Below are 16902 nucleotides of genomic sequence, written 5' to 3'. Positions count from 1 at the left end.
AGCCAATGTGCATTGATGGCTAAGTGTAGATCTTCCCTCGTCCATTTAATATAAAGGAAGTGTTAATCATGGTTGTCATTGATGTCAATATGAAATTGTTGAAGATGACTAAAACACTAATAATGTCCTAACCCTAAGTGATTAAAAACCCTAGCCTTGACCTATGAAGAAACCCTAAGTACATACCCTCGGTACATGACAAACCCTTGCTCTTGTTGAAGCAAGTCTAGCTTGACCAACCTTAGCTATAGCATGCTTAAACCCTAGATGTGTTGAAAAACCCTAAATGCATATGCCTAGCTTGTTTATAAAACCACAAGGGTTGTCATAAAATATATTCTTGGAAGAAAAAATTTACATTAGAAAAAATCTCTCTCTCTCTCTCTCTATATATATATATATATATATTAGCATGTATATATATACAAAGGACATATATATAGGCCAATACTATTCCATATATGGGCATTTATATTTATTAGACATATATACATATATTGGATATATATGTTCCTTTTATCTTGGCAGGCATACCCCTCATTGGTTCTCTCGTTTATCTCTTGGTGGTCCCTACCTATCCATGTTAGCATTGCTCTCTACAACAATCCTCTCCCTCGATGGTCCACTACACCTCAGCAACAACACGACATTCCTGCATCCCCACAACTTCGACAGTTAGCAGATTCGGTCCCATGTCTCGATCTGGAGATCAACGATCAATAAGGGGTGTGGATTTGTCAACGTGCATTAGGAGTTAACTCTCCCATTTGACCTCGCAGTTAGTTAAAACCACAGGTCGGAAAAAATGCAAGTTGGCTCCAATTTGGTTATGTCGGCCTCACAAGTTTGTTGCCCTCTTCTTGCAGTCACGTCTTTCCAAATTCATTGTATGTATATATATATATATATATATATATATATATATATATATATATATATATATATATACGTATTAAATGAAACTGGTGACACTGGTCAGAAATTATCAATGGCAGGAGTAATAAAATAAGAGTGAGGATAATACATATTGAAACTTGGGATCAAGACAACGTTTTTAATTGTTTTTGGAACAACGTGAACTTGGGATCGAGGTCAAATCGTTAATGAAGATAACCAGAGAGTGGAAAAGAAGATTATTAGTTCACATCTCGTGAACTATAAGGACAAAATTTGGTGGAAGTCTTCTAAATCGTGATTGGGTATATCTCTGTCCAGATTTGTTGCTCAGAAGCAAAGATTCATAAACCTGTGAAAGACTCAGATTATCGACTAGTGGAGGCTTGGTTCTAGGACTCGGTCCTATAATCATAACCTCGAGCTAGTAAATATGTGATACTTCGACTTGAGATCAGGAAGGCTCAGATTTGTTTGAGAGGCTCATTGAAGCTTGATCAGTGGACAATTATCCTTGGAAGGTTCGACCAAACATGCCATGTTCCTTGTGAAGGTTCAGTTTTGAGATTGGACGGTTCTCTGTGGATCGGTCTAATAACTTAAAGCTTGAAGCCTTATTAGCTATCCTTAACCTATAAAACAGTCATATTACCTCAGACTTGAAGCATTTGCAGAATATTGGTTTCCTGTGGGTGTAAATCTCGGACTATAGTCACTTGTTAAGGCTCTCATTTATGGATGGCTGGACTTAACTCCAATCTTTGGACATTGATTTGAACTCGGTCCTTTATATACATGTGTATATCTATACGAGACCAGTGAAGGAGGAGATATCTACAAGGATAACACTCAGATACAGTCCAACACCTTAAGGTAACTGTGGTTGCATCATCAAGGCATATGCAGTCAATGGTCGAGGCCTAAAGATTGAATAAAGTTGGACAATCGAGCTCTAATTGTTTTTGGAACTAATTGGACATATGAGACATTGAACAGTGCAAAATTTGGCAATTCATTGAAGACACCTTGAGGCATCATTGAATGTAGTTTGGAGTTTGCTTGACACATCACCAAACATTGTTGAAAAACTAGAGCTGCGTTGGGGATATTCTTGAGCATACCTTGGAGAGTCATCAAGAAGCCCTCTAGAGATATTTGTTGCAGCAGCCTTTGGAGTAGACTTGTAGACATTGGAGACTTCTTGGGGAATCCTATTGAAGAAACCTTGAAGGATTCTTGAAGACATTTTGAAGGCACCCTTGGAGACCATGATGCATTGAAGCCATCATGAGGTGGCCTTGAAAATTTTATTTGGGTGACATGAAGAGCAGTGGAGATACCTTCTAAGAAGATAAGGTTGCCATTGATGAAGTAATTTGGAGGAGGCATTGCTGAAGATTGAAGAAGACATAGGGAGCTGTGAAGTATAACCAAACATATCTTGACGAAGTAAAGATAAGGGTTGGAGCCTCGTAGAAGACAAGGTTGGTGCCTTGGAAGATAGGGTTGGAGCCCTAGAGGATAGGAGTCCTCAAGAAACCAGGTCGGAGCCTGAACTAGAAATAGGGTTCGAGCCCTAGAGGTTGGTGCCTCGAAATTGACAAGGTTGGAGCCTTGGAAAGTCCAAGTCTGTGATTGGCTTATTACAAGTTGGAGCTTGGGAGATTGAAGATCGAAGTCTTCAACTAGGGTTGGAGCCCTACATATATTGTACTTGATTTATTGTAAAGAAGAAATTAATAAAAGCATTTATTCTTATTGTTCATTTTGTGTTCTGAATATAAGTGATCTAATTGGTAAAAATAACAATTGAAAAGAAATATCGATTCACCCCCTCTCTAAGTATTTCCCACAGGAAGATGAGTTCTATTGACTGGATGTGAGAGTGTAGAGAAGTGGATTTGCACTCTAATCATAGTGGAGTTATCTTTCCTAGTCCAAGTGGAGTCATCCCTCATGCACTCTACTTCACTAGAGATGTGCTTTGTTAGACCAATGCTAGACTAAGGTAAGTAGCCATGTGCTCAAGTCCAAGTGATGATGCTCTTTAGTTGGTTGAGGATGAATTGAGGTGAAGTGTCCCCACTCCAGTCGACTAGAAAGGGCGCTTTAGTTCTCCTAGTTAATGCGCTCAAGTGGCTTCCTAGTTAACTTAGGCATATACTTAGTTGACTTAATAATCACCCCACATGTATGAAGTTATCTTCCCAATTGATGCATGTGTCCCAGTGAACTGAAGTATGCACCTAGTTAACTCAACCATTCACCTTGTTAACTCCATGCACAACCTCACTCCCTGACTCATGCTTGTGAAAATTTGGATGCCCAAATTCCTACTGCAGTAATTGATTAAGTTTCTTCTATTTGTTAATCATTGAACAAAATTATTTACTATTTTCTACAGTAAACACCGAAACTAATACACTGCATCCTTCACCATTTGAATAAAATGTGGAAACAAGAAATTCAACAAGAAAGAAATACAACACATCTACACAGTGATTTTTGGACAAATGTCCCCGGAAAACCCAGTGTGGGAAAATTGGTGCAGCAGCTGAGGGTTATTAAGCAGTAGTAATTTCTGAATACAATCTCTGGATGCCTTCTCAACAATCCAGTTACAGAGAATATCACTGACAGAGAGATAAGTGAGGTTACCTCACACTATCATTGGAAGTCCTGGCTGATCCAACCACTGAATGAATTGCCCCTGGCTGCGTCTGCGCAGTTATTGCATCAACCCAACGTCACACCCTCTGGGGACAATGTCACCCCTTCAACTGATCGATTTGCTGCCCAGGAACTTCGATTTTCACCTCCCTGTCTCACACATTGGTCCCTGACTTCCGACTTCTGCAATCGATTCCTTCAGCAAATTTTCAGATTCCCTCTTAGCTTCTGCGCTGCCTCTGCGTGGCTCTGCGTCAGCCTCCCTGGCTCTGTGTTGCCTCTACTGGATCTCTCTCTGTCTTCTCTACTGAGTATTCTCTGACAGGGAAAGATTTCCCTTCGGATACTATCCACGCCCCTCATTGCAAAAGATCACTATCGAAAATCTCTCCGGCAGCTGCTGTACTTCAGAAAATCGAACTTCTAATCTCCCCTCTGTGTGTTCTCCAAGTGCCCCTCAAGCATCTTCTTGTATCTTTCTGTTGGACAATCAACGGCCCAGATTAACTCCTAATCAATGGCTCAGATCATTTTGGCTTGATCCTCGTCTTATTCTAGAAGTTACACCCATAGTTTAGATTAATGCCCATTAATTATTTTAATTTCCTTAGTTTAGACTTAGGGTCCCATTAAAAATAATTAATTATTTTAATAAAACTGTCTCCGGGTGGAATTTCCCAAAACGATTTCTGGGTATTGGAGAATGCACGTGTCTAAGCCTCCCTGCAAATTTTGAGACTTAGAGCACATCTGATGCTACCAGAAATCAACAGCTTGCACCTTGATCACCCTTAGTTGACTCATGCATGCACCTTAAATGACTCGAGCACACATCCAGTCAACTCCAGCACGTGCTATATCACTCTAGTTTCATGCATGTGCCCTCATCCTGCCGCCACTTGTTGATCCCTGAAGCTTTCATGTGTCAGCACATGAAGCTGCCATGTGTCACTATGGACAGATGCCACATGTTACTCTGCATGGCTGACTGCTGATGCCACATGTTATTCTGCATTGCTTTATTCTAGACTGACTGCTGCACCTGCTTGATCTCTACAGCAAGTGTGCACCACAGCTGGAATTCTGTCTAAGTTGTATTTATTTTTGGTGTTTTGCAAAGTGATTGGATAATGGTGAATCCTCGAGTCCTTGTTAGTGTGATTTCTCCCCTTTTTGTCTTTTCTGTGAGCATTTGGTGTTTATGTGTTTTGTGGCAACATCTTTGGCAGTTTTGGTGTCATGCCTTGTGGGCCATCTTTGGCTTGTAATTGTTATCTATATGATGTCTACAATACTATCTTACTACAGTGGGATATCCCTGTGTTGGGATTTTGTTCCACATCATTACTTACTATATGATGTCTACAATACTATCTTACTACGGTGGCATATCCCTGTGCTGGGATTTTGTTCCACATCATTACTTACTCTATGGTGTCTACCATACTATCTTACTGCAGTGCCATATCCCTGTGTTGGGATTTTGTTCCACATCATTACTTAATTCATTCATTCTAAACATCTTTTCCCCTTACAATCTAGTCTATGAATCATGATTTTTATGCCAATTTTAGGACTGGAAAGATCATGGCAATATAATGATTTGGAAATCAACAGCTGCATTTTTCTTTGATAAAGTAAAAAAGCAATGGGAATCTGAAAAGAGGAAGGATAAACGAAGTGGTAAAAGTGATGGTTTTATGGAAGATGCTGATTGGTTTCAAATCAATATTTAGTTTCTTTCTTTAAAAAGATTGTATCCATGCATTAATGTTATTCTGTCAATTTACAGGTCTTGCAAATCCTGCACCGATAATTCAGACATTCTATGCTGAAGATAATATTGCAGAACATATAAAACTTGATGGAGTAGTTACTTTGGTTGATGTAAAAAATGCACAAAGACATCTGGAGCAGGTTAAGCCCAAAGGGGTTGTGAATGAGGCTGTCGAACAAATTGCATATGCTGATCGCATCATACTTAACAAGGTTTATTATACCAGCTAATTAATAGTAGAAATATGTTGAAATAATTTTTTAAGAAGCAGAGCAATACTATCAGAGTGCTTTTCCAAAATTTTCTGTTACATCTGAAGTTATGATATGAATTGAAGTTCTTCTTTTACATGGACCTTCTGGAGTTGTTACTGTTATGTTTTCTTGCATGCTGCAGATTGATTTGGTTGGTGAAGCAGAGACAAAGGCGTTGATGCAAAAGATAAAGGTTTGACACTATTGCTTATTATCATTTGAATATATAGATGTATTTGCTAGTGTGTATTCAAATTTGGGTTTGAATTTTGTTCTGTCCTGAAACCATAAAAGTGACAGGTCTCACAAACTAGAAATCGAGAGCACTGTTGACTCATATATTTCTCACTTACTACAAGGCTTGCAAAGTGTTGCAAAGCCTATATCCCTGTGTTTTAAAACAGAGGTAGGTGGAGCCCCCTAGGAAAAGTTTGTCAATTATCTGACATGGAACTTCCATTGAGCACGAAAGTTACTGGCTTGTTTATTTTATTGGTGCATCTCTATTCAGGTTGGGGAACACTTCTGCTGTTCATAATGCAAATTGTTTCATATGCATGACTGTACATGGCATTTGAAAGGAGAAACAAGTAGCTATGTAACATATTTTTGGCATTCATGAGATATTTATTGATTATTAAATGGGTTCATGATAGCTTTTTCACAACGTATATATATTGCTTACGGTTCTACATTCGATCAAGTAGTGATAAGATGTTATATAAGTAGTATTTAAGGTACAGAGCCTTGATTTTCATGCACCAAAGGGGAATCACTACATTATATGAAAGCCATACTCATTTAAAAACACAAGACACAAACCTTGAAGTTGTATTATGGTTGGTTTATGCAAGGAATATGGCTTAAGCATTGAATGTGGTATGTGTTTTAGGTTTGAAACATGGTAAAGACATTGTTGATATTACATGGCTTGAAGCTATTACATAATGGTTTATGTCACACACCATGACACCTCAAGGAGCTTATGGTTCAATGGATTGTATATGTATATATATATATATATATAAATAAGATAAGTATTGATCCAAGGTGGTATATACTATGGAGTCTGGACCATAGTTTTAAAACTAGGTTGGTCTGACTCGGAATCAGCCTGGTTGACCGAGCCATACACTTGCCCGAACCGACTAGGTCAATTATCCGGTTCGGCAGCTGGTCCGTTACCGAACTAACTGAGTTGTTCACTACCGAACCAGTAGGATTGACTGAGCCCGACTTAAACTGATCGGTCTCGGCGGCGGGGAAAAAGGTGGGCTGGGCGGACTTGAAATCAATTTTTTTGGTTTAAACTATTTCCTAGCCCCTTTACCTTTATCCATGCCTATAAAGGTGACCCAACCCCCTCATATTTCCTCACAACTATCTCATTGCATTTATGTGAGCATTTGTGAGGAGTTTGTGAGTAGTTGGAGTTGGTTTTTGGAGCAACATTGAGGAGGTTCTTGGGCGATCTTTGGAGCAACATTGAGGAGTTGGTTTTTGGAGCAACATTGGTTATGTGTTTTTGTTTTGATCTCTATATATTACATGTATTGGACAGTGCACTCAGTGCCATTTTGATATAATAGATATATTCATGAGCATGCTTTGATCAAGTGTTGTCTTCTCTCTATTATTCTAATGCTTTGAGTTTGGAAACATGAATGAAAATATTTAAAAATATGATTTTTCATTAAAATTAAATATTTAATGTACTTTTTACAAAGCCTGAGTCATTGGAATCAACTAGTCTGAGTCGATATCGAGTCAGAGTTGATCCTCGACCGATTCTAAGTCCAAGTACGAGTTTTAAAACTATGCTATGGACCATGTGTGTTAATATTACATGCTTTAATATAATTACAAAGGTGGTGGAGTTGATGAATTTAGCGGTGGCGCAGCGAGGTGGCATGAATGTAGACTCCATGCATTAATGCTGATGGAATGGTGCATTAAGACTGCCGACTTTGCGGCTGGCCCATCTTGGAACTTGTTATGTGGTATTTCAAAATGCATTCTCTGTTGTTTCTTGGCCGTTCGAACAACATTTTCACCCAGAACATTTTGCTATGTGAAGAATTTGAAATTGCACGAGACTAGATAGTTCATCAACGGCCTGCATAGGTTTATAAGTTCAACACTCGGTATTCTCTTTGGTTAAGGCTAGTTTAACACCTCAATCACTGATTTTTATTATTACATGTTAAATATGCTTTAATGATGTTGGGCTTCTTGTTGGAAAATGTAACTAGGTTTGGTCTTCATTATTGTACTTGAGTGAAATGTCATTTATTTTTCAAATGAAAGTGAAAATAATTTTATTATTAAATTGATTTGACTTATTAAAGCATGGGTTTCATGCTTGGGTCAATTATAGGTCAAGCCTCCATTGTAGGCTTTAGGTGATTTGTCACAGTCATTTATTGTTTGACTCCTCCATCAAGTCATTCCCTTCAACAAAGTAATTTACTCGGCCTCTTCAAAGTCCACAAGAAAGTCTTCATCAAAGTGTTCAAGTCGGCCTCAAACAATTATCTTCATGTCGACTTTATAACAGTGACACATCTATTAAAATAGACACGTTGGCTCATTTATGTGGAGGAACCACTCTATATACCAAACTAAGGACTTGACACAAAAGACAGTCAAGAAGTTTCGGATCTCTCTCAAATCAAGTTTGGTAATCACAGAGATAACAGTTTGGACAAGAGACAAGTGTTTTTGGTGTTAGTATATGAGCTTGAATAAAATATAGAGACTATAGTTCGGTGCTATACTACAGTCTGGTGCTATTTCACTGTTCTCATAATTTGCTATTACCACAGTTCATAACTATCACTGTAAGAAGGGTTTGAAGGTCACATAATTTCAATGATATGTCACAGTGACAGGGTGCTACAGTTTGGGTGCCATTTCAGCTCGATGACAATGCAATGACCCCAATTCGGAAGTATCACAGTGACAGAAGTTTGGTGAACCTAGAGTAAGGTCTTGGCGATATGATGATGTCTTGGTGCTAACACAGTGAAAGGAGGATGACTTGATGGACATAGTCTCGAGTCCAAGTTGTAAGGGTCTTGTTCGTCTCATCTTGAATCTATTGAAGGAAGAATTTGTGACTGCATTTTCCCCTCGAGGGGGGTTTCTCCCTGGCAACGTGCCTACATCTTGTGTTCTCTTCCATTTGTTGCTTGGCATTAATCTTGATGGTAAGAAAAGATAATACTAATAATGAAAACATCACAAGTTAATGTCATTAGTAAGGAAAATCATTTAACTGCCACCTATATGGATTTTCCAACACTTCTCTTTATTTTTTGTGATGTTTGACAAGTCAAACATGAAAGGGGAAAATCTTTTTTGTGGATGGGATGGAATAAACGGGTACATTGGAAAGTGAAGTATGATTGGGATGTGTAAGAGACTACCTTAACCAGTTCCCAAGTGGTACAAGTTGACTTGAGAATTGACAACACTTCTAAAGCAAAACCATGTCCTCCATATGATGATGAGGCAATGAATAAATCTATAATGTTATGAAGTGTTATCAAATTTCACAAGAGTTTACCACTTTCACAGCAAGACCAAGAAGTTATATCACTACACCCAAGCGAGAACATCAATACATGGAATATCGAAATAGAACATGCTGTCATCTAACTGTACCATCCATAAATTCATATGTAAATATGAGAGGTGAGGGTGGAGAATTTGATATACCATTGCTGATCTAGTACAACACTATATCTGAAGGAGAAAATCAAAAAACTGTCGAGTTTGGAGAGTCTGAGCAAGAGTGCTCATGGGATTAGGACAATTTAACCCCTGTGAGGGTGCCTCTAAGCAGTGTTCCGTGGGAACACATCCCCCAGGGTGGGGTGCATTCACCTCACGCTTCCTATGCACTTGGTATGGGGGGATGCATGGGGAAACGTTTCCCCACATCTCCCTTTTGGTGAGATGCGAGGAGACATAGGGAGAAACGTCTCTTTAGCGTGGGGTCCACATTTCCCCAAAATGGATTCTTGTGGGCACCCCCCCGTTAGAAAGGGCTAGGTGCTCCCCCGTAATTTTTCTTGAAAATAGTAATTTGTGAGTGGGGAATCTTAATATTCAACCATAGGACCCTACTAATTCTATGTAATTAATGGTAATGTTAAGTTCTTAAAGTGAAAGTCACTTAATTTTTGAACATTACCATTAATTGACTTAGGATGTTTTAGAGTGGTTTTGACCTCATTGGAATTCATTTGGAGAAAGTAGAATTTTAGATCCCACTTAAATGCCATTAGACTTATCAGTGTTTAGGATTTTAGGATTGGGGGGATTGCAATGTTCCATTTGATTTTATCATGTATGAGGCTCTGGAACCAAAATTTAATCAAGAGAAGAAAGCCCAGACGTACTCGTTTTGACCTCAATTTTTTCTAATAACCCTTGAAATATATATATATATATATATTTAACAAAAATAAAAAAAAACTAAAACTAAAAAGAAAAATGCATAACAAATATCAAAACCTAAACTAATTTTCAATCCCTAATTCACTCATTCGACTTATCAATCTTACCTCTAGATGGCTTACCCTGCGGTGCTATCTGACTTACCACTTAACTGTTGCCTCTTCTCCCTTGCGACGCTCATTCAATAGCCATTGTCCATTTTCAATTTTCATTTTTAACATTTGAGCCTTGACTCTAGATATCGATGACCTTATACTGATTCTTTGACTCGTGTCTCTTTACTATTTTTGAGTTTGAGTTATATCAATTTACTGTTCCAGTATTTAGACTTTAGTATCTACTGTAGTCTATTTTGCTTAGTACTAATTTGTTAAATTTAGTTAACAATGGTATGTTCTATGCTTGCAACAATTACTTCAATGTCCTTTTATTAGCCCAATGATAATTTCTGCTTATTTCCAATTGCAATCATATAAACCATTAATCACATTGACAGGAACTGTAGATAGAACATAAAAATGCAAAAGACAATCCAAGACAAGAGAACACCAATATTTGGCTCAAGCCAAGGAAAAACCCCAAGATGGGGAAAACCCTTGATCAATTCTTCTTATTATAAATATCAAATGTTCTGCAAAGAGAGAGTACAATAATACAAAGTAACAATCAAAGCATCAATAATTTTGCACCTTTGGCCTATTCTGTACCTAGTTTGGTACTTAAGGTTTTGCACCTAGTTCAGTACTTACAGTTCTGCACCTAGTTCGGTACTATGATTCTACACCCAATTCGGTACTTTCAGTTTTGCACTTATTTCGGTACTTACGGTTTTGCACCGAGTTCGGTACTTACGGTTCTGCACCCAGTTCGGTACTTACAGTTTTGCACTCAGTTCGGTACCTACGGCCAGTTCGGTACCTACGGCTAGTTCAGTACCTTCGCTAGAAAATTTAGATATATCAAGAAGAGAGAGAGATTGAAGTGTGTGTTGGAAAATGTAACTATGTTCGGTCTTCATTAATGTACTTGAGTCATCATGTATTGTGTTGATTTTTGTAGCATCGAATGTGCTCTAGCCGCGAGATTCGCAGAGAGGCTAAGACACATGCATTCTCCAAGACCCAGAAATTGTTTGGAAAAAATTCCGCCTAGAGATGGTTTAATTAAAATAATTAATCATTTTTAATGCATTCCTAAGTCTAAACTTAGAAAATGTGATTAATTAAAGGGTATTAGTTAAATTTGGTGTGAATCTTCTAGATAAAGACGAGGATCAACTCTCAGTTAATTTTAGCCGCTGATTATGTTTGAATCTTGGCTGTTGGTGCTCCAACAAGAGATTATAAGAAGGAGCTTGATGAGCACTTGGATAACACACCGAGATAGTGAGATTTAAAGATCAAATTTCTCAAAAGTAACAACGCTGAGTTGCCGAGGAGAGATCTAGTGATCTTCTTGCAGTGAGGGGCAGGGATAGTAGATCAGAGGCGATTTTTCTAGTTCCGAAGAGTGCAAAGCAGAGAAGGCAACGAGAGGTTCAAAGAGGCAGCACAATGCTTCAGAGGGAGTCCTTAATTTTGCTGGGAGAGTCGAGATCTAGTGCCAGATGCCGAGTGTGAGATCGGAGGGCCAGAGAGTTGAGTTCTAGTCAACAAATTGATCAACTAGAAGGGTGACATAGTTCCTAGAAGCTGTGACACAGATCTGCATAGGCTGACGCAGAGGCAGCGTGGGGCTAGCCATCCAGAGCCTGGATCAGAGTCAGATTACCAGTGACAGTGTGATAATATTTCTCACTACCTCTTTTCCAGTTTATTCTCTGTATCAGATTGCCAGTTTGCACATCTAAAGATTTGTATTTAGATTTACTACTGCATAACAATCAAACCCTCAACTGCTGCACCAGTTTTCCCAAGTTGGGTTTTTTTGGGGACGTTTGTCCAAAAACAACGGTTTATTTGTGTGTGTTTATTTCTCTCCTGTGCAGTATTTTGTTTCCGTAGTGTTTTATGTTGTGAAGGCTGCAGTGTATTAGTTTTGATATTTACTGTAGAACATTGTAAATAATTTGTTCAGTTTATTTAACAAATAGAAGAAACTTAATCAGTTGTTGCAGTAGGAATTTGGGTCTCCGAATTTTCACATGGTATCAGAGCACAAATCGTAAGCTAGAGAGCTCAGCGAAGGAGATGGCGAAAGCTAAGACGCTGATTCTCGATGGGGTTCGAGATCACGTGGTAGCTCACATAGCTGGAAAAGATACTGCCCAACAGATGTGGGAGGCACTAGCTACGCTATACGAGGGATCTTCCGAGCAGTGAAAGATTGATCTTGAGGAGAAGCTGCGATGCACGAGGATACAGAAAGGGGAGCGTATAAACTCCTTCCTTACTAGGCTTCAGGATGTCCGGGATCAACTAGCTTCACTAGGGACAACTCCCCAACCTACAGAGTTTGTACGATTAGCTTTGAACAACGTTTCCGAAGAATGGCAAGTTTTCGTCTAGAGTATCTTGGGTAGAGAGAAACTACCAGATTGGGAATGTGTGTGGGCTGATCTGCAGCAGGAGGAGATGAGGCGAGATCTGGTGAAGAGCACCATCAGTGGTGCTAGCAGCAGCAATGGGACGAAGCAAGTAAAGGAGGAGGAAGATGTGGCCCTCGCATTTAAGGGGCAACAAGAGAAGCGCAGGAGGAAGAAGGACATTTCCAAGATCAAGTGCTTCAGGTGTGGTGAGCTTGGCCACTACAACACTCAGTGTCCTCTCAGAAAGAAGGACAAGGAGGAGAAGTAGGATCAGCAGGTTGCATCCACTGAGATCGACAGGCTGTCCTCCATATTGGAGGAAGAGTTTTCCATGATCACCGAGATACCTCGAGGAGTGAGGTGGGGTGATTTGGTTTTGTAGCCCCATAGAGCTACAAGATGGGAAGGATTCTTGAGGAGGTCCACCTCATGAATCAATACCTTGCTACGAGAGCCCATAATATACAGTAGCAGGATGGACCAATGGCAGTTGGTGTAGTCAGTGCCAAAGTGACAGATGCAATAGCTAATAGCTGTTAGATACTAGGTAGCGCAATGCAGAGTTGGCAACATTGCAATTGGCACAGAGCAGAGTCATCAGCAACGCAGAGGCTTCAGTGACAATGCAAAGTCTAGCAGTAGTCAGAACTTGGGTGACGGATGCATCATACTGACCACAATTGGTTCAGTGTTTTGGATGATTTTCCATGCAGTTGTTGCAGTTGCAACAACAACAGTTGGAGAAGGTTGCAATGCAGATGCAGTGTTGCCAGTAGTTCAGCAGGGCCAACAACAACATGGATGCAACAATCAGAGTTGCGCAGTAGTTGATGGGTAGCAGAGCTAAACATCAGTAGCACAACAGGAGATGGTGCAGAGACAGAGTGATGCTTCAGTGGCTTGCAACACTAGAGCACATTCCTTGCTAAGAGGGAGTGTTTATTTTTGAAACATCATATGTGCTCTGGCGTCGAGATTTTGCAGAGAGGCTAAGACATGCATTCTTCAAGACCCAGAAATTGTTTGGGAAAGTTCTGCCTAGAGATGGTTTAATTAAAATAATTAATCATTTTTAATGTATTCCTAAGTCTAAACTTAGGAAATGTGATTAATTAAAGGGTATTAATTAAATTTGGTGTGAATCTTCTAGATAAAGAGGAGGATTAACTCCCTTTGATTATGTTTTAATCTTGGCCGTTGGTGCACCAACGAGAGATTATAAGGAGCTTGGTGGGCACTTGGAGAACACACCGAGATAGTGAGGTCTAGAGATCAAATTTCTCAAAAGTAGCAGCGCTGAGTTGCCGGAGAGAGATCGAGTGATCTTCTTGCAGTGAGGGGCATGGATAGTAGACTGGAGGGGATTTTTCTAGTTCGGAGAGTGCAAAGAAGAGAAGGCAACGAGAGGTTCAGAGAGGCAGCACAGTGCTTCAGAGGGAGTTCGTAATTTTGCTGGAAGAGTCGAGATCTAGTGCCAAACGTTGGGGTGTCGGAGGGCCAGAGAGTCGAGTTCCAGTCAGCAAATTGATCAGCTGGAAGGGTGACGCAATTCCTAGAAGTTGTGTCACAGATCTGCGTAGGTTGACGTTGAGGCAGGGTGGGGCTAGCCATCCAGAGCCTGGATCAGAGTCGGATTGCTAGTGACAGTGTGAGAATATATCTCACTACCTGTTTGCCAGTTTATTCTTTGTATCAGATTGCCAGTTTGGGCATCTAAAGATTTGTACTCAGATTTACTACTGCATAATAATCAAACCCTCAGCTGCTGCACCGGTTTTCCCAAGTTGGGTTCTTCTGGGGACATTTGTCCAAAAACAACGGTGTATTTGTGTGTATTTATTTCTCTCCTGTGCAGTATTTTGTTTCCGCATTATTTTATGTTGTGAAGGTTGTAGTGTATTAGTTTCGATATTTACCGTAGAACACAGTAAATAGTTTGTTTAGTTTATTTAACAAATAGAAGAAACCTAATCAGTTGCTGCAATAGGAATATAGGTCTTCGAATTTTCACATATTGTACTTGTCAAAAGAATAAAGAAAATAATTTTTATTATTGTAACAATGACTTATTAAAGCATGGGTTTCATGCTTGGGTCATCATTATATTAGTCAAAGTCCCCATTGTGGACTCCTAGGATTAATATTGAGTTTATAGAGTCATTGTACATTCAAAGAGACCCTTCTTGGGCTTTTGAATCATGTAAAAAGGTTTAGTATTGAGTCAAATATGATTTATGTATCCTCCACATCAACTCGGCCTAGAGAGAGAGAAGTCGGTCTAAGGACCCTAATTCGACCCACAATAAGCCTATAAATACAAGCTAGTCAAAGTTATTTGGAGTATCATCTCTCAAGCTAGTTCGATATCTCAAGAGTAGCTGGAGAAGTGCGAATTTTGTTGCCGAGAAGTCAAAAGAAGTACAAGTTTGGGGAAGTCTAAAGAGAGGAAGAAAATTGAGCTTTTGGTGCCTCTCTCTTTGTTTTTCGTGCTCTCGATTGGGAGATGGAAGTCTCCTAAGTTTCGTTGTTGCCAGAAGTGCTTGTTGCTAAAAGCTGCTGCCTAGCCGAACTTGCTGGAAGGGGTTGAAGATCTGGAAGGTTGACTTGGTGTGGAGGGAAGGTCTGGTCTTGGTCTAGGGTGAAGAGTCTCAAGGAATACTATTGAAAGGAAGAATTATCTTGACTGGTTTTCCCCTTGAGGGAGGTTTTTCCCTGGCATAATGCCTATATCTTGTGTCTCTTGTTTTGTGATCTTCATACACACATAATATCGTAATTGCTTGATGGAAGATAAGATAATAAAGAAGTAAAAGAAGCCAACACACTCACAAGTAGTTATCAAGAAAGGATAATCAAACCCTAATATAACTACTTTGATTTTCCAACATGGTATCAGAGCTGAGGTCAGGAAGAGTTGAAGATCATTTTGTTGGCATGGATTCTCCCTCTATGATGAACTACATAACAATGGGTTGCAACAATGCTGGAAGATGGATCAAGAAGGTCATCTACTACTTGTTCAACAAGGCCAAGAGTCAAGGATTCTTGGTTGCCCTTACAAGTTCTCTTACTGATGATAATGCATGGATTATTGATAGTGGAGTATGTTGATTTTGGGTAGCATCGGATGTGCTCTAGCTCCAAAATCTTGTGGAGGGGCTAGAACACATGAGATATCCAAAACCCAGAAATCGTTTGGTGAAATTCCACCCGGATGAGTAGTTATTAAAATAATTAATATTTTAATGGGTTCCTAAGTCTAAACTTAGGAAAATAAAAATATTAATGGGTATTAATAAGAATATGGGTGAGAAACTCTAAGTGACGAGGATCAGGTCTGTTTTAATCTTAGCCATTGATTAGGGACTTAATCTTGGCTGTTGAATCATCAACAGAAAAAAATATAAGAGGAGGCTTGAGGGTCAGTTGGAGATGCACTTGAGAGATCAGTCAGTTTGATTTTTTTGGGGTGAGGTTTGTTGAAAAAATCGAATAAGTGATCTGTTGCGGCAGAGGGGCAGGGATAGTTGATGTTGGAAGATCTTCTTTGGGACTCGAATACACATCAGAGAGAGGTAGAGACACGCCAGAGGAGGCAACGCAAACCTAGGGAGGCTGACGCTGGGCCAGGAGGGCCCACGCATTGCTTGACGCAGTGCCAATGCAGGGGTAGAGCCATCCTCCAGCAGAAGTCCGAATTTAGCCGGGGAGCAACAGGATATGCGAGAAGGTTGATGTCAGAGCTCCAGGAAGCAGAGGAGGTAGCGCAGTGTTGACGCAGTGTCCTAGTGTTCTGCACGCAACACTGCGAAGGGGCAACGGGTTGTAGCTGGGGTAGTCATTCTAGGTATCGGAACAGAGAGATTTTGCTGGGTGAAGTGAGGTAATCTCACTTAGGTTTCTGCTAGTATGTTTTTATCTCTGTAACTGGATAGCCGAGAGAGGGCATACAGAGTTGTATTCAAAAACTACTGCTTAATAATAGAAAACCCTCAGAGTTGCTGTGCCAGTTTTCTCGCATTGGGTTTTTCCGGGACGTTTGTCCAAAAATAACAGTGTCCCTTGTATATTTGTCTTATTTTATTTTCAGTTCATGATCTATATGTATGTGTGTCTGCAATAGTGTTTTCATCACTGTTTAAATGATTAATAACTTGTTGAATGTAAAAACAAGGAGGAGATGATAAACCAGTGATTGCAGTAGGATTTCTGATGTGTAGATTCATAAATTTTCACAGAGCATCGAGACACATGACCGGTGGAAGTAAGAAACTTCATAGACTATCAAAGGAGCCATCTTCTCATGCAATGAAATT

General features: G+C 39.6%; 1 protein-coding gene across 1 annotated transcript in view; it reads left to right on the top strand.

The window, feature by feature from the left end:
• LOC149193731 (uncharacterized) overlaps positions 1-16902 on the top strand; it is a 233037-nt gene that overhangs the window by 156436 nt on the left and 59699 nt on the right. The window contains exons 4-5 of the mRNA XM_089407420.1: positions 5357-5553; positions 5738-5788. Coding sequence (XP_089263546.1) covers positions 5357-5553; positions 5738-5788 — 248 coding nt within the window. The remainder of the gene's footprint in view (positions 1-5356; positions 5554-5737; positions 5789-16902) is intronic.

This window comes from Pinus tabuliformis, chromosome 2_2 (assembly GCF_031772625.1).
Source record: "Pinus tabuliformis cultivar Carrire ecotype Pingquan chromosome 2_2, CPIR1, whole genome shotgun sequence".
Taxonomy (NCBI): domain Eukaryota; kingdom Viridiplantae; phylum Streptophyta; class Pinopsida; order Pinales; family Pinaceae; genus Pinus; species Pinus tabuliformis.
This window is presented reverse-complemented; position numbering and strand designations above follow the sequence as displayed.